General features: G+C 48.3%; 2 protein-coding genes across 3 annotated transcripts in view; one reads left to right on the forward strand and one right to left on the reverse strand.

Moving 5' to 3' along the window:
- Positions 1 to 14265, reverse strand: part of CENPT (centromere protein T) — a 39755-nt gene extending 25490 nt beyond the window's left edge. For both annotated transcript variants that reach the window (XM_066583877.1, XM_066583875.1), the window contains exons 1-5: positions 14193 to 14265; positions 9982 to 10086; positions 2142 to 2256; positions 798 to 927; positions 357 to 447 (exon numbers count right to left, since the gene is read on the reverse strand). In XM_066583877.1, the coding sequence (XP_066439974.1) occupies positions 357 to 447; positions 798 to 927; positions 2142 to 2256; positions 9982 to 10082 (437 nt within the window). In that variant the 5' untranslated portion in view covers positions 10083 to 10086; positions 14193 to 14265. The remainder of the gene's footprint in view (positions 1 to 356; positions 448 to 797; positions 928 to 2141; positions 2257 to 9981; positions 10087 to 14192) is intronic.
- Positions 14266 to 14346: 81 nt separating this feature from the next.
- THAP11 (THAP domain containing 11) lies at positions 14347 to 15567 on the forward strand. Its single transcript, XM_066583878.1, has one exon. It carries the CDS (start codon positions 14427 to 14429, stop codon positions 15330 to 15332), a length of 906 nt encoding a protein of 301 aa, XP_066439975.1. The 5' UTR covers positions 14347 to 14426; the 3' UTR covers positions 15333 to 15567.
- Positions 15568 to 25914: the final 10347 nt, after the last annotated feature.

A 25914-nucleotide genomic window follows, 5' to 3' on the forward strand; every position in this document is an offset into this window, starting at 1 on the left:
ATAAGTACGTACCTCCGTGCTCAGAATTACTCAGTGGAATTAGAAATGTAATAATGCAGAAGGCGACGGCCATTTTGAATACATGCAATAACCTGGACAAACTAACATGGAGGGCCCTTCGTTCTCCAATTCTCCTTGCCATTATATATTCCAGGGTGTACCAGGATATCACAGGACTTAAATCAAGTTTGTCACTTTTAAAACCTATCGTCGACCCTCACGCCATATGAAAGCAAATGAACTCGTAGGCCTTGTATTACAGCTCCGTGTAACTCGGAGGTTGTCCGGACTGTAACTCACTCGAGGGATAGGCGTTAGATCAACATTGTGTTCCGGGCATCAGTAAGACACCGTACCTGCTTGTCTGCCCAGTAGACGGGTTCTCTTGGTTTTGATCATCTGCAGCAGCTTTTGTCCTCTGAGAAACAATCATTGACTCTTCATCCTCTGAAGACAAAACAGTAAGATTATGAGATGCAACGTTTTACTCGTACCGGTGGACTGGGGTGTGGAGGACAGACGGGGGAATCAGGATTATAACCCAGATATGCCAAGCAATCCAACCAGAAGTGTAGAAAATAGTAAAACTTCAGAAAGAGGTCTGTAAAATTAGTGATGTACATGATGACTGGTGTACATAAGCTGTACCCACACGACTGCCCACTAGTGGATAGCCACAGTTAACCACCCCCAAGCAGTATATGTGTATAACTACATACACTGCAGACGACACCTTGTATACGATACATTTGCTTATGCATACTGGTCCAGAATATACAAAGAAAAAAAAAACGTACCATGTTGAATAATTTTCCTTAACAAGTTCCTTGGAGTCATATCATCCAAAGCTTTCATAATAGGAGAAGATCCCTTCGTGGTTCTGGAATGCGTTTCCACTTTTCTTTTAATAGCTGAAGCTGTAAGTGCCTGTGACAGGAAGAAAACAAACAAAAGTATGATGTGGAGGGAGGAAAGGAGGGAGGAAAGGAGGGAGGAAAGGAGGGAGGAAAGGAGGGAGGAAAGGAGGGAGGAAAGGAGGGAGGAAAGGAGGGAGGAAAGGAGGGAGGAAAGGAGGGAGGAAAGGAGGGAGGAAAGGAGGGAGGAAAGGAGGGAGGAAAGGAGGGAGGAAAGGAGGGAGGAAAGGAGGGAGGAAAGGAGGGAGGAAAGGAGGGAGGAAAGGAGGGAGGAAAGGAGGGAGGAAAGGAGGGAGGAAAGGAGGGAGGAAAGGAGGGAGGAAAGGAGGGAGGAAAGGAGGGAGGAAAGAAAGTTGAGATTTTTCAGAACTGAAGCACCTGTAGCGTTAATTAATGTCCCATTCGTCATTCACATAACCACTGCAGTCAATCACTGGAATCTATGGTTATGTGTGCCAATTAGAGATGAGCGAGCATACTCGGTAAGGCGATTTACTCGAGAGAGAGCATCGCCTTTTCGTCCCTGAAGATTCGGGGGCGGTGTGGGGCAGCGGGGAGGAGAGTAAGAGAGATCCCTCTCTCCGATCCCCTCCGCAACCCCCCTGAATCTTCAGGGACGAGCCAGCAAGTACTCGAAAAGGCGATGCTCTCTTGAGTAAATCGCCTTACCGAGTATGCTCGCTCATCTCTAGTGCCAATGAAAGACACAACACCTGAGACCAGTGATTGGCTGTAGTGATTAAGTGAATGAAGAACACAACATCATTGCTCTAGGAGCTGTCTTTATTCTGTGTCTACCTCAGTAATTGCTCCAAGGAGGTCACTTATGCCCTGCTTCATTGGTGTGGTGAGCGGCTGCTTCTGAAGCGCCAGCATCTTCTCTGCCCCTCACAGAAGATGCTGAGCAGTTGCAGTAATGCCTTTTCAGCCCCTTATCACTTGTTCAGCATCTCTTGACATTAAAGATGATGCAGCAACCTCAGCAGCAGCTGCTCGCCACACCAGGGGTCCCTCCACATACCCAAGGGGAGCAAGACTGAGCAGGTGGAACAATTAAGGTGGATACAATAAACAGCGGGTGGCGCCATTCTAAACAGTCCTGGAATATTCAGGGATAGAAAATATTTTTTATTAAGTAAATATTTTTTTTTAAAGTAATTATGGGCTAGATTAGCTAAAAGCACAATGTTTGTGGAACAATTGCTTTAAAAGTTAACATTTATATACCGATTTGCCAAGAGAACGCGTTAATCTTCCCTTCATTTTACCGCGCAAATTCATTGACGGGGATGATGAATTGTCATACTGATGAACATAGGATGTTGATCGTTGAGCACTCGTCCTAAGAAAGGGATAAGAAGTCACAGTGAACGTCAGAAGTACGATACTCAAGACAGAACTACGTGCGCATCGCGCCAAAAACAGGGTGTAACAGTTGCCAGTTTTGGTACAAGTCATGCTTGCACATTAATTGTTCACCTTTTTACAGTCTGTCTTCATGCGTCACTCTTCCAGAAAAGGGGTTGAGGCTTGTCAGGAGGGGACACAGCCGCCCCCGCCCAATACATGTATAATACATGCAAGGTATAGACTAAAGTTATACCAGGAATCTAGTCCAGCTCATCCTGGCGCACGTTTCCGTATAGGCGTACGGACGGCGTGAGATGCATCTAATAAGAGGCAGGTGCTTCTTCGTACGCAGGATCCCTGCCAGTGCACTGTGTGCCCAATTAAGAGCAGCCTTTAAAGTGCCGAACCTAATACATTCCCCCTAGGTTTTCTCGATCACGCACATAAACAAGCGAGGTGATAACACTATTAAAAAAAAAAAACAACAAGAAAGCTCCGTGGCAAATTGTTTTTGCTTTTTACTATATAAGGGCTTCTACCCACTAGCGTTTTTTTGGCAATTTCTGTGCGATGCGATTTAAACATTAGAAAGTCCCATTGACATTTGCATTAAAAAAACAAACCAAAACAAAAACAAAAAAACACAGTGATATCGCAGTGTTTAAAAAAAAAACACCAGTGGGTAGAATCCCTTAGGCAGCATAAGCAATTGTTAACCTCTTAAGCACCAGTTATTTTTCCTCCCTTATTTCAAGAGCTCTTACTATTTTCCCGTTGGCCTTGCCATATGAGGGCTTGCTTTTTGTGTAATAGGCTGCATTTTTAAATGCACCATTTTAAAACATAATTGGCAACATAGCTTTTTGGGTTTTGTTATTGAATCCAAGTGCAGCGCTGCAATGCGTAGATTATGTTTTGTACAGCATTTCAATCTCCTAATGTTACCATACCCGAGTAATACATCTCCAAACGTCTCCCGCACTGTAAGTAAATGATGCAGACTGATGCGGTGGGGGTCCTGGACCACCTCCGCCAACCCATCACTGAGCTCACCCCTCTAGGTTTGTCAGACGTGGATAATGCTGTAGGCATCATCCACACAGCCGAGTCTCAGGGCTCCCACCCACTGGCGATATTTTCTCCACTGCGATGCGATTCTAAAGTTAAAGTCTCGCATCGCAGTGTGAGGGGGGGGGGGAAATCGGCATCATGCGGCAGACCGCAGGGATGAAGGAATCCTCTGCCACAGCTGTGGCAGAAGTCCCCAGCATTCTATTCCATTGCTTTCAATGGGATCGGCACTGCTGCTGATCCCATTAAAAGCACTGCTTTCTGCCAAGCCATGCAGAATGATTATTGGGGAAGGGCTTGAAATATAAGCCCTTCCCCGATAATCTGCCAAAAGTGTGAAAAAAAAAATTTTTTTTTTTTAAATCACTCACCTCTCCTGCTGGCTCCCTGGCACTGCTATGAAGCTCTTTCAGCAGTTGGGGATTTAAAAATCCCCACCTCCTGAAAGGGCTGTGCAGATTGGCTGAGGGCTCAGCCAATTGCAGCTACTGCTTAGCTATTGGCTGAGCGCTTAGCCAATTGCAGCTACTGCTTAGCTATTGGCTGAGCGCTCAGCCAATTACACATAGCCCTTAGCTATTCATTCATGAATAGCTAAGAGCTATGTGTGATTGGCTGAGCCCTCAGCCAATCTGCACAGCCCTTTCAGGAGGCGGGGATTTTTAAATCCCCGACTGCTAAAAGAGCTTCATAGCAGCGCCGGGGAGCCATCAGGAGGATGCGGCTGAGCGCAGGAGAGGTGAGTAATACATTTATTTATTTTACACTTACTGATGATTATTGGGGAAGGGCTTATATTTCAAGCTATTCCCCAATAATCATTCTGCGGGGCTTGGCTGAAACCATTGATTTCAATGGGATCGGCAGCATTGCCGATCCCATTGAAAGCAATAGAATAGAATGCCGCGGACTTCTGCCACAGCTGTGACAGCTGTTGCAGAGGATTCCTTCATCCCCGCTGGGATGAAGTAAACTCCTGCCACAGCTGTGACAGCTGTGGCAGAAGTCCACAGCATTCTCCCTATGCTTTCAATGGGGCTAGCGCTGCTGTTGTTAGCCTCATTGAAAGCACTTGAGATATGCCGGTTCTATACCGGCCTCTTTCTTGCGCTGCAATGCAAGATTTTTCTCGTGCTCTTGCAGCGCAAGAAAGAAAATATCGCCAGTGGGTGGGAGCCCTCACACTCATGCCCAGATGAACTTTCCTTCTGTGGGCAGCTTCACATGAGACTTCGCTGCTCTATGTGGAGGACACGTACAGCATCATCCACATCCGAGAGCTCTAGAGGGGCGGGCTTGGTGACGAACAGGCCGCTAGCGGAACCGGTAAACCCACCGGAGCCGTCTGCATCGTTACATACAGACTGGGAGAAGCTTAGATGCACCATTTACTAAGGTATGCTGCTACTATGAGACAAGTCAATGGCACTGTATAAAGCACTGTACATACTGCAGCGCTGCTCATGGACTCATTAACAAATATCTGTTAACCGCTTCGCTTTTATTTTCCAGTCTTGCGTTGTTGCGGCTCAGCGAGGGCTCGTTTTTCCACAAGCAAAGCTGCAGTTTTTTTGATTGGCATAACTTTGGGGTCCGTAGTACTTTTTGATCACTTTTTATTTAGATTTTCAAGCAGACAGGATAACTAAAAGAAAAAATGCACAATATAGAATTGTGTTTTTAAAAAATATATCTTCGTTCAGATTTTATGGACACAACGATAGCAATTAGGCCTAATTTTTGGTGTGAAAAATGGGGAGAGTTCTCATTTTTTTAATTTATATTTTTTAAAATGTTATTAAAGGGGTTATCTTGCGGCAGCAAGTGGGGTTATACACTTCTGTATGAACATATTAATGCACTTTGTAATGTACATCGTGCATTAAATATGAGCCATACAGAAGTTATTCACTTACCTGCTCCGTTGCTAGCGTCCCCGTCGCCATGGATCCGTCTAATTTCGCTGTCTTCTTGCTTTTTTAGACGCGCTTGCGCTGTGTGGTCTTCTCCCCTTCTGCTCGGTCTAGGCACGAGCGACGTTCAGGCCCCGCCCCTTCTACACGTCATCGCCTAGCTCCGCCCCATCACGTGTGCCGATTCCAGCCAATCAGGAGGCTGGAGTCGGCAATGGAAAGCACAGAGCCCATGGTGCACCATGGGAGAAAACCACAGTGCATCCCTGGGAAAAGACCAGCGGCCATCTTAGGGAGAAGATTTTTTAAAGTCCTTATTTCGTCGGATCGGTAAGTAGCAAGCGGTTTAAAAACCGCTTTACTTTGCTATTTTATGCCAGGGGGGGGGGGGGGGTGACAGGGGGAATGGGGTAAGGTAAAATTTTGAGGTTTGCCGCGAGACAACCCCTTTAAGCTTAGGGGACCTGAACGTGCAATCACTTGCCAATATAATACAGTGCATTAGTTGTGTATTGCAGTGTATTGTACCCATCGATGTTAGCCTATTACAGGGGTATTCTCACCCGAGACTCATGGCATATCCACAGAATATGGAGCCAATCTGTCTCTCTAAGCCAACTGAAGAAAGGTTAATATATTGCACTGGGGCAACATATGTACAGAGAACAAGTTTAAGTGTTAAAAGGCAAAAATAAACACTAAAAAAAAAAAAAAAAAAATGGATACAAATATTACAAGACGCACAGAACCTATAGCTAAGCATGGAGTCAGAGAGCTCCAAAATATACATGCTTTACCCTTAATCACCTCTCAGGAGACGGATTCAAAAAACTGCATTACTTTGTGGCAAGTACTATGGACTATTGATCCCTCTAAAAAGTCACAAACCATCCCTTCGGGCGGAGCGAGAATTGTCAACCTCTCTTCTTGCCACCCTGGGACCGTGTGGTGGTATCACAGCTACCTCAGAGGACACGTGCTGGCGGCGCCCCGCATCCACAAGCTGTCAGGTTGAGCATGCAGTTACTAGCAAACAGTCGGTTCAGAGTTAAGAACCCTGAGTCAATCAGAGAGTCTGCAGCAAACCATCTCCAAAATAAAGGGGTTGCCTGGATGTGGACAATTTGTGGTTCTCCTGCCTTCACGGCTCCCAAGAGCATCTGAGCTGAGATGTCAAAAGAATGGTACATGTCAGCAATCATCAGGTGGGAGCAATTCATGGGAGGATCATGGGAGCTGCAGAAGTAGTTAATCTGAGGAACTAACAGGCGTATACGCCTGTATGTGAAGCCTGTTTCCAATGGGTTCTTTCACATGAGATTAGAGATGAGCGAGCACGCTCGGATAAGGCAGTTACTCGAGCGAGCATCGCTCTTCTCGAGTAACTGCATTCTCGTCCAAGCAGGCTTGGGGGGGGGGGGGCGGCAGAGGAGAGCGAGTGATCTCTCTCTCCCCCGCATCCCCGCTCATCCCCCGAGCCTCCATGGACGAGAATGCAATTACTCAAGAGCGATGCTAGCTCGATTAACTGCCTTATCCGAGCGTGCTCACTCATCTCTACATGAGATGTTTTGTAGCCTGAAGGAACCCATTGGAGACCCTGAGCCTCACAAACAGGCGTTTTGTGGCCATGATTTTGTAGCCGTGTGAAACAGGCCTTAAAAACATTTGCAGCAATTAAAGAATAAAAGCTGCCACATCCGGATAACCCCTTTAACAACCACTCTTCCGTTATTTCTCTCATTTTAGTGTTCTGGCCTTTAAATCACTGTTAAATTTATCAATGTGCTTTATAAACCTCTCTCCAGTTAGCTGAGGCTAAAGGAATGGTTGCTTTAAAATACATAAATTTACTCCCCGATTGCCCACTTTAATTACTCGAGTTGTTGGAGGAACTGTATGAATGATCCGGTGGCTGCTCATCTTATTTCTATAGCATCCGTATTCCGCAGTGCTGTACAGACCTGGTCGTCCCTTACATTGTACTGTCACCATACAGTCTCACCTTCTACATTCACATATCAGGATGATTTTGGCGTGCGTGAGGAAACCCATGTAAAGACGGGGAGAACATACAAACTCCATGCAGATGTTCCCCTTGTTCAGAGTCGCCCCCTAGTGCTATGGCCCGCTGTAGTATCTAAGAGCATTGTGTAGTTGTTGATTGACATCAGTTACACGTTTCCGCTTCTAGATTTCATCAGCTAGTCATTTTTTTTTTTATGTTAAAGCACTTCTTCCCATATAAAAGTGACCTGCTGCTCTCACAGCCCGGCCTCCGATGAGAGCGGACTAACCCGGCGGAAGTAGTCGTGCACTAAGCTTCTGTCGGAAGTTTGTTTTTATGAGGAAATGGAATAGAAAAATAAAAACTTGTCTCTCTAACTAGAGGAAAGATTAAAGAGTCAAGAAGATTGTCCAGTTTCAAACACCCATCTTTACACATGTTATTATAAAGAGCATCTCTGACCACAGGGGATCCGTCTGTAGTACACAGGCAACCTGTTCATTGTAATGGGCATAGTGTAATGCCTAACCCCCTAGGCCTGTTACACATGGACTACAAAAATCGATGTGACATTGCTACAAAAAACGCCTGTATGTGAAGCTCAGGGTTTCCAATGGGTTCTTTCAGGCAACAAAACATCTCATGTGAAAGAACCCACTGGACACCATGAGCTTCACATACATGCATTCTTTGTAGCGATGTCACATCACTACAAAATTGTGCAATTTTGTAGCCCGTGTGAACCAGTCCTTAAGGACATGGCCCATTATATAAAAAAAAAAAAAAAAATCTTAATTTTTATTTATCCATTGACAGCTGTCTGAGGGCTTGTTTTTTGTGGGATGAGTTTTTTTAATGGTACTATTTAATTAACTTTAAAAAAACAAAACAACTTTTAAAAAATTCTATATGGAGTAAAATGAAAAAAAACAAAAGCACAAGAAAAACTGAAATTCCGCTATCTATGAGTGCATCTTGTTTCTTTGGCACACAAACTGAAAAAAAAAAAAAAAAAAAAAACACAAAAAAACCGACATCCCCCAATAACATTGTTCTATGGGTCCGTACAATTATTACGATTCCCCACTTATATAGTTTTTTTTTGCTGTATTACTCGACCTTTAATTTATCCCCACCCTCCCCCCAATTACCGTATATACTCGTATAAGCCGATCCAAATATAAGCCTAATTTTACCAGAAAAAAAAAAAAAGGAGGGGGGGAAATTAGGTGCCTCAAGTATAAGCCTACCTAGACTAGATTTAAAAAAAAATGCAATACCCACCTCCCAGACGGCGTCCGTGTCCCGGGCGGTGCAGCCTGCTGCTGTGTAAGTCTCCCTGCGCAGCTTTGAATTCCCCCGCCATCAGCAAGTAAGCATTGTGATTGGATCGAGCAGCAGCCAATTACAGCCGGCACTTGATCATTCACAACATCACTGAATGGCTGCGATTGGTTGATTGAGCGCCGGCTGTAATTGGCTGGCGCTCGATCCAATTATAGCACTTACTTGCTGACTGTGGGGGGAATTCAAAGCCGAGCGGTGAGAATTACATAACAGCTTGCCGCACCACAAGAAAGACCATTCTGACGGGGACACAGACGCTGGCTGGGAGGAGAGTATTGCGGTTTGCTTTTTTTACCTAGTTTAGCTAGCTCACTCGAGTATAAGCCGGGGGGGGGGGGGGGGGCTTTTCAGCATTAAAAAAAAATGTGCTGAAAAAGTCGGCTTATACTTGCGTACACGGTATTTTCTGCCACCATCTTCTGAGTGCAATACCTTGATTTTTCCGTAGACATCGTTGTGCGAGGGCTCATTTTCGCGGGGCTGTAGTTTGCGTTATTGTTTCGGAATACATATAATTTTTTGGTAGCTTTTTATTGCATTTTTTTCTTGGAGACCAGATGACTAAAACAAGCGCATTTCTGAGGACGTTCACCGTGCGGGGTAAATAATGCATTACCTTGATAGATTGGTCTTTTACGGACGCAGTGATACCAAATAGGTGTTTTATTATTTACATTCTATTATAAATATGGCAAAAGGTTTTTGTTTTGTTTTTTTAATTAGTAAAACTTTATTGATCTCATTTTTACTCTTTTTTTCAGTCCCCACAGGGGACAACAACTTGCGATGCTTTAATTGCTCTTGCAGTATGATGTGATGCCATAGCCACCACACAAGGATCTGAGCAGCAGCTCCTGCTCCCACCCCGGTACTGACAGCCGGCGCTGCCTGGAAATCCCCTTTGAAGGAGTTTGCCACTTTATCACATACATATTTTACCAAAATATCAACCTATATGTCTTACTTACTACTATACCCTTTCTTCAAGGTGTGTCAGATGTGTCTTGAGGTCTGTGTAATTCAAGTCACATGGCCGTCCTCCTGACTCTTGATGGAGCTCCTGTCCAGAAAGAGATAGCATACGGAGGGGAATGTGACCCAAGTGTAGTCATGCAACCACCACCACAGATGCACAGCCCCCCTTTCCTTTGCACAGGCTCGGGTCCTGAACATCGGGACACCATGCACCCATGGAGGTGGTATGGTGACGTGTTGATCACATGCCCCTTTCTGCAGTGCCATCCTATGGACAAGAGCACCATCCAGAGGAACGAGATACCGTTAGCACAGGGGGTGTGGTTTTCACCTGATCGCCTGGCCTGCTGTCAGTGACTTGACATCAACATCAGGGACCGGAGCGAAGAAGAGACAATTTTACCTTTTCTTGCGCCGATTCTTCACGACTGTACGATCCGGCTCAGTGGCCAGGATTCCCTTCAGTAAGGACCGCGTGGTAATGTTGTCGGGGGAGCCTTCCATTTTCCTGAAAGTTTAATTTTTTAGAATTAAAATAACTGGAGACAAGAAAACAGTTTAACCACACCAAGTTCATGTTCACACGGGGCAGATCGTCTGGTGGAAACTGCAACATTTACTGCAGCAACGACGTGGAGGAAACTTCATAACCTCATCATCCGCAGACGGAGAACGTCACATTAACCCTGCCCATAAAGTGACCTGGGGGCGGATGTGAAACCTGCAGCAAGTCAACCTATACAGACATCTTGGGTTTGGATTTCCCCGTTTGCAAGGTGAGCTGTGGTTCTCATTTCTCCCATCTATGAATCCTATAGGGTGGCTGCATTGTGATTGGTTGCTAGGGGCAACCAAGAAAGCTTCTCCTTGAGACAGTTTTATGAATCTCCAGAGGAGGGGTCTGCAGAGAAACCTGCGCTGGGTTCAGCCTGTCACTTACATGGGGACACTGGATGGCGCTAGCGTTGGGGGTTGTGACCGTTATGGGGGACACTGGATGACATTAGTTTGGGGCACATTGGATGATGCTAGTTTGGGGGGAGTTAGTGCCATTAAGAAGAACACTAGATAATGCAAGTCTGGGGGAGCCAATGCCATTATTGGCAACACTGGGTGATACTAGTTTGGGGGGCTGCTGCTATTAAGAGGGAGACACTGGAAGATGCTACACTGGGGATTGTGGATGCCAATGTTATAGGGGCACCGGCAGCCACTAGTTTGGAGGGCCATTATGGAGGACTGGTGCTATTTTGAAAGAAACGGTGGATACTAGACTTGGAGCTGTTATGGGGGCTTGTGGGGCACGGTCAGTATTACGGGGGCTCTGTGGCCGGGGGCAGCACTAGTACAAGGCACTGTCAGTATTATGGGGGCACTGTGGCCGGGGGCAGCACTAGTACAAGGCACTGTCGGTATTATGGGGGCACTGTGGCCAGAGGCAGCACTAGTACAAGGCACTGTCGGTATTATGGGGGCACTGCGGCCGGGGGCAGCACTAGTACAAGGCACTGTCAGTATTATGGGGGCTCTGTGGCCGGGGGCAGCACTAGTACAAGGCACTGTCAGTATTATGGGGGCACTGCGGCCGGGGGTAGCACTAGTACAAGGCACTGTCAGTATTATGGGGGCACTGTGGGCGGGGGCAGCACTAGTACAAGGCACTGTCGGTATTATGGGGGCACTGTGGCCGGGGGCAGCACTAGTACAAGGCACTGTCAGTATTATGGGGGCACTGTGGCCGGGGGCAGCACTAGTACAAGGCACTGTCAGTATTATGGGGGCACTGCGGCCGGGGGCAGCACTAGTACAAGGCACTGTCAGTATTATGGGGGCACTGCGGCCGGGGGCAGCACTAGTACAAGGCACTGTCAGTATTATGGGGGCACTGTGGGCGGGGGCAGCACTAGTACAAGGCACTGTCGGTATTATGGGGGCACTGTGGGCGGGGGCAGCACTAGTACAAGGCACTGTCCGTATTATGGGGGCTCTGTGGCCGGGGGCAGCACTAGTACAAGGCACTGTCAGTATTATGGGGGCACTGTGGCCGGGGGCAGCACTAGTACAAGGCACTGTCGGTATTATGGGGGCACTGTGGCCGGGGGCAGCACTAGTACAAGGCACTGTCGGTATTATGGGGGCACTGTGGGCGGGGGCAGCACTAGTACAAGGCACTGTCGGTATTATGGGGGCACTGTGGCCGGGGGCAGCACTAGTACAAGGCACTGTCGGTATTATGGGGGCACTGCGGCCGGGGGCAGCACTAGTACAAGGCACTGTCGGTATTATGGGGGCACTGTGGCCGGGGGCAGCACTAGTACAAGGCACTGTCGGTATTATGGGGGCACTGTGGCCGGGGGCAGCACTAGTACAAGGCACTGTCGGTATTATGGGGGCACTGTGGCCGGGGGCAGCACTAGTACAAGGCACTGTCGGTATTATGGGGGCACTGCGGCCGGGGGCAGCACTAGTACAAGGCACTGTCGGTATTATGGGGGCACTGTGGCCGGGGGCAGCACTAGTCCAAGCACTGTCGGTATTATGGGGGCACTGTGGCCGGGGGCAGCACTAGTACAAGGCACTGTCAGTATTACGGGGGCAGCACTAGTACAAGGCACTGTCAGTATTACGGGGGCAGCACTAGTACAAGGCACTGTCAGTATTACGGGGGCAGCACTAGTACAAGGCACTGTCAGTATTACGGGGGCAGCACTAGTACAAGGCACTGTCGGTATTATGGGGGCACTGTGGCCGGGGGCAGCACTAGTACAAGGCACTGTCAGTATTATGGGGGCACTGTGGCCGGGGCAGCACTAGTACAAGGCACTGTCAGTATTATGGGGGCACTGTGGCCAGAGGCAGCACTAGTACAAGGCACTGTCAGTATTATGGGGGCACTGTGGCCAGAGGCAGCACTAGTACAAGGCACTGTCAGTATTACGGGGGCACTGTGGCCGGGGGCAGCACTAGTACAAGGCACTGTCAGTATTATGGGGGCACTGTGGCTGGGGGCAGCACTAGTACAAGGCACTGTCAGTATTATGGGGGCACTGTGGGCGGGGGCAGCACTAGTACAAGGCACTGTCAGTATTACGGGGGCACTGTGGCCGGGGGCAGCACTAGTACAAGGCACTGTCAGTATTACGGGGGCTCTGTGGCCGGGGGCAGCACTAGTACAAGGCACTGTCAGTATTATGGGGGCACTGTGGCCGGGGGCAGCACTAGTACAAGGCACTGTCAGTATTATGGGGGCTCTGTGGGCGGGGGCAGCACTAGTACAAGGCACTGTCAGTATTATGGGGGCACTGCGGCCTGGGGCAGCACTAGTACAAGGCACTGTCGGTATTACGGGGGCACTGTGGGCGGGGGCAGCACTAGTACAAGGCACTGTCGGTATTATGGGGGCACTGTGGCCGGGGGCAGCACTAGTACAAGGCACTGTCGGTATTATGGGGGCACTGTGGCCGGGGGCAGCACTAGTACAAGGCACTGTCGGTATTATGGGGGCACTGTGGGCGGGGGCAGCACTAGTACAAGGCACTGTCGGTATTATGGGGGCACTGCGGCCGGGGGCAGCACTAGTACAAGGCACTGTCAGTATTATGGGGGCACTGTGGCCGGGGCAGCACTAGTACAAGGCACTGTCGGTATTATGGGGGCACTGTGGCCGGGGGCAGCACTAGTACAAGGCACTGTCAGTATTATGGGGGCACTGCGGCCGGGGGCAGCACTAGTACAAGGCACTGTCGGTATTATGGGGGCACTGTGGCCGGGGGCAGCACTAGTCCAAGCACTGTCGGTATTATGGGGGCACTGTGGCCGGGGGCAGCACTAGTACAAGGCACTGTCGGTATTATGGGGGCACTGTGGCCGGGGGCAGCACTAGTACAAGGCACTGTCGGTATTATGGGGGCACTGTGGCCGGGGGCAGCACTAGTACAAGGCACTGTCGGTATTACGGGGGCAGCACTAGTACAAGGCACTGTCGGTATTACGGGGGCAGCACTAGTACAAGGCACTGTCGGTATTACGGGGGCAGCACTAGTACAAGGCACTGTCAGTATTACGGGGGCAGCACTAGTACAAGGCACTGTCAGTATTACGGGGGCAGCACTAGTACAAGGCACTGTCGGTATTATGGGGGCACTGTGGCCGGGGGCAGCACTAGTACAAGGCACTGTCGGTATTATGGGGGCACTGTGGCCGGGGGCAGCACTAGTACAAGGCACTGTCAGTATTATGGGGGCACTGTGGCCGGGGCAGCACTAGTACAAGGCACTGTCAGTATTATGGGGGCACTGTGGCCAGAGGCAGCACTAGTACAAGGCACTGCCGGTATTATGGGGGCACTGTGGCCGGGGGCAGCACTAGTACAAGGCACTGTCGGTATTATGGGGGCACTGTGGCCGGGGGCAGCACTAGTACAAGGCACTGTCAGTATTATGGGGGCACTGTGGGCGGGGGCAGCACTAGTACAAGGCACTGTCAGTATTATGGGGGCACTGTGGCCGGGGGCAGCACTAGTACAAGGCACTGTCAGTATTATGGGGGCACTGTGGCCGGGGGCAGCACTAGTACAAGGCACTGTCAGTATTATGGGGCTCCCCTATAACTTACCGCTCCCCTCCCGTCACCCTCCGCTCCTCGTCCAAAACACAAACCTCCCGCCCCGCGCGTCCCTTCTATCGCGATCTCTCGCCCAGGAAGTAGAACCCGTTGCATTGTGGGGGATGTAGTCCGTGGCGCCGCGGCCTCTCCGTGTGCCGGAAGCGCGGGGTGTGCTGGGAGATGTAGTTTCCGCTCTCCGTGCCCAGCATCTCCGATGTTGGCGAGTTGCTGCTAGTTGCAGTGATGCCGGGCTTCACCTGCTGCGTCCCGGGCTGCTACAGCAACTCCCACCGGGACAAGGGGCTGCACTTCTACACCTTCCCCAAAGACCCGGAGCTCCGGCACTTGTGGCTGAAGAACGTGTCCCGGGCGGGAGTCACCGGCTGCTTCAATACTTTCCAGCCCACTAACGGGCACCGGGTGTGCAGCCTGCACTTCCACGGGGGGCGCAAGTCTTACAGCATCAAGGTGCCCACCATATTCCCCCTGCGGGGGGTCAATGAGCGGAAGACTCGCAGGGGCAACGCCGGGGACAGAGCCAAGAAGAGGCATCACCAGCCCAGCTATGCCACGGGCTCCACCACGGTGCTGGTCACGGGGCTGCCCGAGCAGGAGGTGCTGGAGCTGACAGCAGGGGGCGCTGAGATGATGCTGCTGGGTGGCAGCCCTGGCATGGGGGCAGAGATGGGCAGTGTGGAGGCATCAGCAATGGGCAGATCACTGGGGGCAGCAGGAGAAGCCATCAGCTCCGAGCCCAACCCCATGAACCTGACGGTGAAGCTGGACTCGGGAGGAGCGTCTGGACTGGCGTCTCACTATTCTCCTAGCGCTCCTCATCATCATCACCAGCAGCAGCTCCAAGTGGTGGTCGTGGGAGAAGAGACCTACCCCATGCCGGAGTACTACCCGTCCCCCCAGTTCTCCGACCACTCCTACTCCATGTCCTCCGGAACCACCACGGAAGAACTTCTGCGCAAACTCAACGAGCAGCGGGATATTATAGCCCTGATGGAGGTGAAGATGAAGGAGATGAAGTCAAGTATCCGACACCTAAGACTCACAGAGGTCAAACTCCGAGAGGAGATCCGGCAGAAGGATAAAGTTTTATCCATCAACGCTGCCAAGAAAAAACTTGAAGGCAACGTCTGAGTTCTTCTCTGAAACTTTTTCCTGGACACAAACTTTAAAAAAAAAAGTTAAAAAACTAAAAATACTGCAAGAAGAAACCATAAGATGCTTTGAATGTAACCAGGTCTGCCGGACGTCCTCGTCTCCGAGATGTTGTAGACGGTTCAGTAGTAGATGCCGTCGTGGTACAAAGTGTCCCATGTGTTTAGTTGTTACATTGTAACTTTTGCATGTCTTGTATGATTATGTACAGGAGGGGGGGGGGGGGGGGGGGAGGAGGTTTTGATTCTCATTTCGGCACCTGGAGACTTTTTAAGAGAAGTTTGAATATCCACTTGGTCTGCACTTACCTGAAAAGAATCAATATTGTTTTGTGTGGTTTTTTTGTTTGTTTTTCAAGGCCGGAAAAAAAAAAAACTTTGCTAAAAGAGTTGACCTGAAAGTGTTTTCTTAAGGAGCTTTGTCACATCCGCAAAAGAAATTTAAAGGTCGAACTCACTTACCGATGGACTGGCTCCTGTTGCCGTCTAGCAAAAAAAATGGTTTCTATCCTATGGAAAGGGACTGGGGACACACAGCGTGTATGAAAACATTGGCGAACCGGTCTGATATTCATGAATTTAAATTTTTTTAAATAAAACTTTATTTTGATGGTAAGACTTGAGGTTTCGCCGGGTGGAAGATTATGTTTGGACAGAGTAGAAATATGTGGAATTTCTAGAGTAAGCTCTGTGGGCAAGAATTAAATAAAATCAGGTGCCGACACATTCCGCATGACCGTTGTAGCAGAACTTATGGGGGGCGGATTTTAGATCCGCAGTTTGTCAACTGATGCTACGGAGTTTCAGTTCAGATTTAACCCCTTCAAATGAGCGGGTAAAATCTGCGCCCATTGGTGTAGATGCATCACAGCAGATGTCCTACATATTTTCGGCTGCGGTAAATCCGTTATGCATGTAACATACCCTAAACGTTGAGTGTTCGGCGTGACTGATGTGGCAGGATATTAGGGTACGTCCGGACGAATCGCCCAAGGGCTCACACCTGATTGTCCATTCTTACAACATTTTGCACATTTGTTTGTTCGTATGGTAGAATAGATATATAAAAGGTTTTCAGACCCAGCAGGTCATGGTGGCAATTTTCCGAAGGTCAGAAAGAATCATAATGTTTGGTAATTCATGGCCTGGAAAGTATTTGGCGTAGGAAAATAAGCAAGGTGTCATTCTCTTTGTAGTAATATGTAGACTTATAACACTTCTTAAGGGTGGAGTCAGGCGAACGTATATCGGCTCGGTTTTCATGCCGAGCCGATATACGTCGTCCTCATCTGCAGGAGGGGGAGGATGGAAGAGCCAGGAGCAGGAACTGAGCTCCCGCCCCCTCTCTGCCTCCTCTCCGCCCCTCTGCACTATTTGCAATGAAAGGAGGCAGGACAGGGGTGGGGCTGTTTCAAGAATTAGCCCTGCCCGTGTCCCGCCTCTCCCCATTGCAAATACTGCAGAGGGGCGGAGAGGGGGCGGGAGCTCAGAGCACTGCTCCCGGCTCTTCCAGGCTCCCCCTACTGCAGAGAGAGACAATGTATATCGGCTCGGCGTGAAAACCCAGCCGATATACGGTCGTCTGAATCCAGCCTAAGACTGTAATTCTTATACTACGCTAGTTCATGGAAAATTTGAACAAAAAATTCAAAATTTGTTTAGAACTCCAGAGGGAAAGCTGAACAAAATTTTTATATATATATTGCGCTCTTTGTAGTTTTTGAAAAACGAAAAAATTCTTGATGGTGAGCAGCTGTAAACTGACAACCATTTTATCGGTATCCTATCGTGAATTGGGTGAGAAATCTGCTTATTGTCTAGAACCTAAGAAAAGATTTAAATTGTAAGGATAATTACTATATAGAATTACAAAAAAAATGAATGTGGCTTTGAATTGCATAAAGGGATTTTCTGGGATTGATGATCTATCCTCAAGATTGATCAATATTCAATCAGCAGGGGTCCGCCATTCAGGATTGCCGCTGATCACAGAAGCCACAGTGCTGGGGTGCGCACTCCGTCCCCTTCTAGGGCATTTCATTCATCAGTCACGTGGCCTGAGAGCCGCTCAGATCCAGTCCGGTGAACGGGGTTGAACTGCATTACCAGGCACTGCCACTATACAATGTACAGCGCTGTGCCTGGTATGGATTGAAGTAATAGCAGTGCTTACCTAAGTGCCGAAGTTACTCCAAGCATCAGATTGTCAGGAATCTTGAGTGTTGGAATCCGCTGTTGATAACCTATCCTGAGGGTAGGTTAGTAGTAGTTTCATCCAGGCAAACCCCTTTAAAATGGGTTGTGCCAAGATGGCATCTCCTGTTTATACATCCTACTAAACTTCTTAGAATAGGATCCCCTTTACCTTCCAAATAGAGAGCTTTTCGGTAAGAACGGCTCCTGTCCTGGCGGACCTTCTGCCATCTTGTACGTACATGACAGCCATACTGTAATACGGTACTAGATTCCCCCTCAGGGAAAAGTCAGTCTGTCCATGGTTTCCACTGGTAAAACCAGCTGTTTGTCAGGGGTGCCAATGGTGAGACTTGCCCCAAGCTTCACATTCTCTTGGCACAACCCCTTTAATGATTAATGATGGCACACAGAGTCGATTTCATTGCGTATTTTGACTTCCCCATTGAAGCTAGTGGGAAATATTCACAATAAATGAGAGGGGCTAGGGACTTCGTAGCAATCAGTATTAGAACTTTTTCATCCTGGAGAAGACATAATTGTTTTAACCAATAGGTGGCAGCATCACCGAGTGTCTGAGTCTCTGTTGAAAAGAAGCAGAGCAGATAACACTTTATTGCTGAAGGTTTTAAATACCAGACCCACGGGGGTCAGCGGACGGACTCCCTTTAAAGGCTAAGTAAACTTTTTACAAACTTCTGACACGTTATAGACACAAGTCAGAAGTTTTGATCGCTGGGGGTTTGGGTGCTGAGACCCCTATCGATCCCTAAAACAAAGTGCTCAGCTGTGTTTTGTGGCTCTTCACATGCACTGGTCTTCCCATGCACAGCCAGGCCTGCCACGCATCCCTGAGAAGGTGCCAAGCCTAAAGTAAAGGTGCTTTTTCACGGAACGACTATTGGTCAAAAAAAATAAGCTGGATCATTCGAATTTGAATGCTAACCGTTCAGTGTGAACACGGCCAATGATTGGACGATAACTCGTTCGCTAATCGCTCGGTTTAAACATCGATCGTTCCGTCGTTCTCATTTACAATCCTGTTTAAACTGACTTCCCGAGTGAACGATTTGCTACGTGTAAAAGTTCTTTAACCCCTTAATGACGTACAGTTATGTCCTGCACGGTTGGGGTATGTATGGAAGGGGATCACGGGTCAACCCCCGCTCCATACAATGCAGGTGCCGCCTGTTTCTTACAGCTGACATCCCCCCCACAACAGCTCCGATAAGCCACACTGCTCATCGGAGCTGTTAACCCTTTAAATGCCGCTGTCCATTGTGACAGCGGCATTTCAATGCCCTGATCGATGTTCGGGGGTTCAGTATGACCCCTCATGATAAGATGGCAGGTTGCAGTGCTGTTATGGCGGCTGGGGGCCTTCTCAAATGAGCTCTCGCACTACTATGTTGATGAAAAAAATAAGAAAATGATGGCTGTCAGAAAATGGCGGCAGAAAATAATTAAAAAAATTTATATATCTTTGAAAAAAAAAGTATATAAATTTGGTATCGTAGTAATCGCACCGACCCATAAAATAAGGTTATTGTGTAATTTGTGTTGCAGTTTGTGCGCCGTAGACGCACCCAAAGATGTCGGAATTTCGGTATTTTTTCATTTCACTCTAAGAAGCTTGTCAGTATATTATACGGTACCATTTAAATATACAAATCATCGCGCAAAACACAAGCCCTCAGACATCTATGTCCATGGATAAGTAAAAGAGTTACAGGGGGGGAACCAAAAATGGAAAAAAAGGGCTGCGTCTTTAAGGGGTGAAGAGCACTGAAATTGCACATCAATGTAAGTGAATAAGGTTTTGACCAGCGCCATTCGCTTGCAGTCGGAAAACAACTGCAATGGAATCTAGACATGCTGCGGTCGTTGTGCTGTGATAAAAAGAAGGCTCCATAGAGAAACATGGAAGATAATAAAAAAAAAAATCGCGCATTGTAGAAAGATGGGGCATGTTGCGTTTTTTTTTTTTGGTCCCTCTACATCGCATCAGTGAAAACATCGCTAATGGAAAGGAAACCAGTGAAAATCATTGGCTTCATAATCTGCTTTTTTACTGACTATTGCATGAGGCGAAAATCACGCGATGTTCTTGTGCATGTGAAACCACCCTAAGGGCTCCTGCGCGCTGGCGAGAGCGATATTGCAGTCCATGTGAGACCCCTGGATGCAAGGCGTTTTTATGTGAAAACAGTCCGCTTCACTGCAGGCGTTCCCTTCATCCCATTGCTGTCAATGGGGCGGCAGCAGCAGCAGCGTCGGCCCCATTGAAAACAATGGGAGAGAAAACTCTACGATCCTCAGTGACAGCAGCAGCAGGGGATTCCTTCATCACTGAACACCCTTCTGCTGCTGAAACAGTGTTCAGTGATGGACTCCCCACGGGGATAAAAGAACACCCTTCCGCCGCTACGACAGGAGATTGCGATGTTGTCCCTTTGTTTTCAATGTCGGCCCCATTGAGAAGACGGTATTACCCCTGGATTCGACAGCCTCGCATCCCTGCAGGGCTGAAGGAATCCCCTGCTGCTGCTGCTGTCACAGCTGCAACAGGGGATCGCGATCTTCTCCCATTGCTTTCAATGGGGCCAACGCTGCTGCTGCCGCCAGCCCCATTGGTGACAGTGAGTGATATCGCAAAAAGAATGGATGTGCTGCGATTCTTTTTTTCACGCAGCATTGCAGGAGTGAAGACATCGCAAATGAGAATAAAACCATTGAAAATCATTGGTTTCATAATCATGCGTTTTTATTCACTCGCATCGCAAGGTAATCGCCTGATTTTCTCGCCAGCGTGAAGGCGCCCAAGGCCTATTTTCTAGACTTTTTAATCTAAAAAACACCAGAAAAATTGCATACTTTTGTGATGAGTCCTGAGTATTTTACTAGCCTTTTTTAGTCGCACGTGCTTTCTTCTTTCCTTTATACGGGTCGATAAATCATTCAGATTCCCGCATTCAGTGTTAGGGCTTCCACACGGTTTGGAGATGGCACTAAACAGGCTGATACGTACAGGCTGCCAGCGAATAGTAATGTAACTTTTGCGCTCAAAACGCTAGTTCACACGCACGCATGATACTCCCTTTCCATGCAATAGAATGGCTATCTGAAGCCAAATTAGGGCCACCAGCCTCCCGTTCCCTGCGTTTGCGCAGGGTAACTCACTCCTCCTCCCTTTTTTTAACCTGCCGTAAAACGCAGAAAGATAGGGCAAGTCCTACCTTTTCTCGCACACTGGATTTACACGCAAGAAACACGCTGGTGAGAACTATCCAATGGCTTCACTTTGTCAAATTTTATGGCCGCAAGATTCACGCACGCAAGAAGCTGTGCAAACACGTTCATCTGTTTAAGCCCTAAATGCATTCCCCAACTGAATGGCGAACGAGAATTTGTTTGTCTTTCCTTTTTTTTGCATGCACAAAACTGGAGAACAGATCGGCCCGTGTAAACAGGCAGGCGCTCACCTATGAACAACTGCCTGTTTACTGTGAATGGAGGCGGGCGGACCAGAACGATCCCCGACCTTCTCCGCCTCCCTTCACTGAGCAATTATCGCTGGGATGACCGTAGGGTATCTGCGCCTGACAAGTCGTCCCACATAAAAGGGCCCTTACTAGCACCAACCCCCCTCTGGCTCATAGCGCCAGAGAAAGCAGGCAGACCGGACCGTCTGGCACTCTGACTTGCACATGAGCCATACAGCACACTGCTTCCTCTCCTGTCCTCCCATCATGCACTGCTCACAGGATGTTGGAGGCTATGGACAGGGGAGGAAGTAGCAAATGTGGACAAGATGTCAGAGGGTCACATGGCATAGATAGAAAATGAAGAAACTAGCTAGACCAGGTGTACCTGTCACAAAATGACATGATGTACATTACATTTTAAAATGTTAGTCAGCACCCGGAATACCCCTTTAACCCCTTAAAGAGGTTTTTTTTATTACAACAAAACCCCATCCACCTGCTCGGCCCAGGCTAAAGTAAAAAAAGAGGGCCTGTCCTGGAGCCCCAGGATGCACCTGAGAGCCGGTGACTTCTGGATTTACAGCCCGGTGGAAGTCAGGTGTCGTCTGCGGCCATCATACATGTTTACCAAGAGCATGTGTGATGATGTGTGTACAGTTCCACTGCATTTCCGTCCCATGTGACCCCAGCCTAAGGCGTCATGCACACGGGCGGATTTTTGCGGCAGAATCCAGAGCAAGCGACCGCCTCCGGCTTCCACAGCAAATGCCGCGAGCGGAAACCAATTGCGGTTTTTGCTCGCAGATGAAAAATCTCAGCATGCTCCATTTTCCTGTGGTTCTTGCACGGATGGCTTTTATTGAAGTTAATGGAAGCCAGCTGACCCTCGACCTGTTCGCAATTGATATTGCGGATGGGCCGCGGATTCCACAGCAAAAGCAGTAATTTTAAAAAAGAATCTGTACTGCGCACGTCCGATGGCGAGCCATGTGGACCATCCGCAGTACAGATTCAAGATTCAGAAAGCAGGTACGTGTGGACGCCGCTGCTGCCAGGGCCAGATTCCGCATACAGAACCTAACCCGCCCATGTGCATGCGGCCTAAAACATATACGTTTCTATTGTAAAAACAGACACAAACATAGAAACGTTTAGTTATTGTTTAATTCATTAAAATTTATATTTAAAATGACGTGTTTGCATAAATTTTTGTTTAACCCTTTGCAATCCAATTTTGGATTCAGGGTTTCCTGGGGGGCTTTCTCTTTCTGCCATTATACAATGGCGCCATCTGCTGGCTAGAGCCAGTACTTTGGTATGGGACACGCTGGAGAGGCCCACGACAACAGAACGGCCAGTAATATACAGTAAGAATACCCTACCGGACGTCTTCCGACATCGGAGCTGTACAGGCTTCAATCAGAATGTCTGAAGACGTCAGACAGTGTATTGGAAAGGGTTAAGGGAGGATTCAGATGAACGGGACAAAATGAAACCACTGATTTTCATGGTTACGTTATCATTATTGGGATTCTCGCCCATTAATTGTACGGCCGAGAAAAAGATAGGACATTTCTGTGAATACTACGCGTGGGAAACATCAGTGCCTATCTTCTCGCAGTTATTTTCAAACTTCTGTGCTCTGGTGCGGAGTTTGAAAAGTTGTCGAAGGGGAAAAAATTCCCCTTGTTCAGGAGCAACTACTCTTCGTGTCGGTGAGCATAATTGCGCCTACGCTCGTATGAATCTGCCCATTATTACTGAGGCCACTGTGGGGGACACTATTACTACTGTGGCCACTGTGGGGGTCACTAGTGCTACTGAGGCCACTGTGGGGGTCACCATTACTACTGAGGCCACTGTGGGGGTCACTATTACTACTGAGGCCACTGTGGGGGTCACTATTGCTACTGAGGCCACTGTGGGGGTCACTATTACTACTGAGACCACTGTGGGGGTCACTATTACTACTGAGGCCACTGTGGGGGTCACTGTTATTACTAGAGACAATGTAGGGGACACTATTACAACTAGGGTCGATATAGGGGACACTATTACTACGGGGGCCACTCTGCACGTGGCAGCATACCTCATGCTGACTTAGGGTATGTTTTCATGTGGAGAAAATGCTGCAGAATGTCCATAGCAGAAGCCTACAGAGGAGGTGAGGGGGAGCACCGTATAGTATGAAATCAGCTGCGGGTACACGGCTAATTTCCAGTTTAAATCCACACCAGTAGTTCAGATTTTGACTGTTTTTTGGATGCAGAAATGCTGCGGAATTTGCTCCCTGTCTTTTTTGAAGCGGCCCTGTACATTTTATAATGACAAAGGTAAAATCATATGCTGTGATAAGCCCCGCCCCTGACCACACCCCTTTGTCCAGCTTTGACCCTGGGAAAACCTGGTCACCTTAATTACACTGATAAACAAAGATTTTGCTACTGGGACTAAAACAGGTTATTTACATGAAATCAAGTGCGCTGAATCTGCAGTCAAAATCCGCCTGGGACGTCTAGATCTTATGTTATAGGCCCACTACAGTGTAGCGACAGCTTGTTAGATTGGCCCACGTACTGCCGCACCATTACCTGCATCCTGCCTTCCAGCGCCTCGTGTATAACACCTCCTGGCAGCAGCGGGTCCCTGCAGCATCGGGCACATCTGGGCATGTTGGTAAGCAGATGTCAGCAGTTGTTAGGCCTATGTAATGTGAGGTGGGCTAATAGTTGGCAATACTGTTTTCTTATATAGCTAGTATGTCTGTTTTAGCCCAAAGATGAGCAGGTGGAGCTGTTACCCATCCAGACAATGTTTGCTATATTTGTGGTAAATACACCACATGTGTTCAGAGCAAAAACCTGACAAAGAGGCAATGCCGTTTGCGGTGCCTATGGTTTGGCGCGAACCGAAAGATCATCCCTCGGACGTCTTTTTCTGCACGACCGAATGTTGCTGCATTGTCAAATAACAACAAGTAAAAAATAGTTCCTCCTGATTGTGAGCGATCGTTACACAGTGACGCAGCGGCCGTCCAGAGCTGAGCGCACTGCTGGCAGATACAATGTGCTACACGCATCACTGGCTGATCCAATGATAGAACCTTCCACCGCTTCACATTAAGTTGGGCCTAGTGGAGAACTTTGTTGCGGCTATGGATCAGAATGGAAATGGTTTCCAGTATCTGAAGGATAAGTTTGGAAAAACCAAAACGGAAGCCAAAATAAAAGCAGGAATTTTTCTTGGTCCTGAAATCTGCAAATAAATGCGTGACGACACATTCAGATCCAAATTGAGCGCGCCTGAACTCGCTGTTTGGAACACATTTATGCTACCATGTTTCCCTGAAAATAAGCCCTACCCTCGATTTTCAGGTGGGAGGGGGCCTTGAAATATAAACCATGCCCTGAAAATAACCCCGAGCTACACTACATGAAAAAAAACAGCAATACTCACCTAGCCAGCGGCGTCTTAGTCCCTTGTGCTGGTCCCCGGCACTGCGGCAGGCTGCAGTGTACCCCTCAGTGATGACACAGCATTCTCTTTCTGGTGACGGGGCTTTGAATACCTTCAGTGAATGACATCACTGAATGGCTGTGATTGGTTCATCGAGCGCCGGCTCTGATTGGCTGAGCAACAGCGCTCGTGATCCAATCACAGCACTCGCTTGCTGGAGGAGGGGTATTCAAAGCCCCGTCACCAGAAAAAGAGTGCTGTGTCATCACTGAGGATTACACTGCAGCCTGCCGCAGCGCCGCAGACCAGCGCGAGGGACCCAGACGCTGCGGGCTAGGTGAGTATAAGACCCCCCAAAAAAATAAGACACTGTGCCTCTTTTGGGTCAAAAATTAATATAATACAGTGTCTTACTTTCGGGCAAGCATAGTAGTTGTGCAAAATTTTCTTGGCAACCATCAGGCTAATAACCACGCTGAACTTGTAAGCAACATGTTAGCAGCGTATCCGCAACTTGACTGCTGAATGTCGCTCAAAATTCATTTCTTACATTCCCATCTGGATTTTTCTTTCAAAATGTGTTTATTGGTTTTTCTTTAGACAATATATAATCCATACATAAAGTCGAATGAACAATAAATGAAACTCGCCAAACAGAGTATCAAGCCAATGTCTCGTCTCACTACGAATCTTATGGCAAATCCCAATTATGTACCAATCTATGGGTAGGCTATAGTGGGCATTAGGTATCTGGTATTGGCACTTCTCATCCTATGGTAAGAACCTTGAACATTAAACATTAGACATGCTATAATCTTGAAGCTAGATATTGTAGTACAGTTCCACGTGGCGAGGTATACTGTCTTAATCACTTGCGAGCGATGCGACCCGCGGGCCCCCAGCGTTCCCTGTGGTCTTCCATTGACCCTATCTATGTTCGTCTGTGCGACCTCACAGGCAATCTGAGAGATTAACCCCGTATCAAAGGGGTCGCAAGGGTAAGCTATGAGTCAAAGTCGCGCGTGTGTGTGGGGGTCCGCCCGCCGTATATCCCGCTTACCTATATCGACCTACAAAATCCGTGTTAGAGTAAACCAAGAAGGATAGATGGGGGGGGGGGGGGGGGTATCAGCGTCCGTCTCGGCCCTACGCCCAATATTTTGAGTCTTGGAATTTGTGGTAAGGTCCCGGCTCAGGCCCAGGGAGGAGCCCACTGTAGGTTCTTATGTTAAGCCATCGGTAAGCCACTTGATGAAGGCGTTGGAGCTTTTATAGTCTAGCCACACCGTCCAGGTGTTAGAGAAGTTGACTGCCCCCCGGTCTCCCTCCGTATCATTACTCCTGAGCTCCTCCATGTACTTGATGTGTTCTAGTGCCTCAGTCCACATGGCCCTAGTCAGCTCACCCCTCCGCTTCCAGTGCAGGGGG

The sequence above is a fragment of the Eleutherodactylus coqui genome, chromosome 11, assembly GCF_035609145.1.
Source record: "Eleutherodactylus coqui strain aEleCoq1 chromosome 11, aEleCoq1.hap1, whole genome shotgun sequence".
NCBI classification, from domain to species: Eukaryota; Metazoa; Chordata; class Amphibia; order Anura; family Eleutherodactylidae; genus Eleutherodactylus; species Eleutherodactylus coqui.

What these genes read in the sequence shown, in the direction of transcription:
- THAP11 (XM_066583878.1), top strand. Translation starts at nt 14,427, where the DNA reads ATGCCGGGCTTCACCTGCTGCGTCCCGGGCTGCTACAGCAACTCCCAC.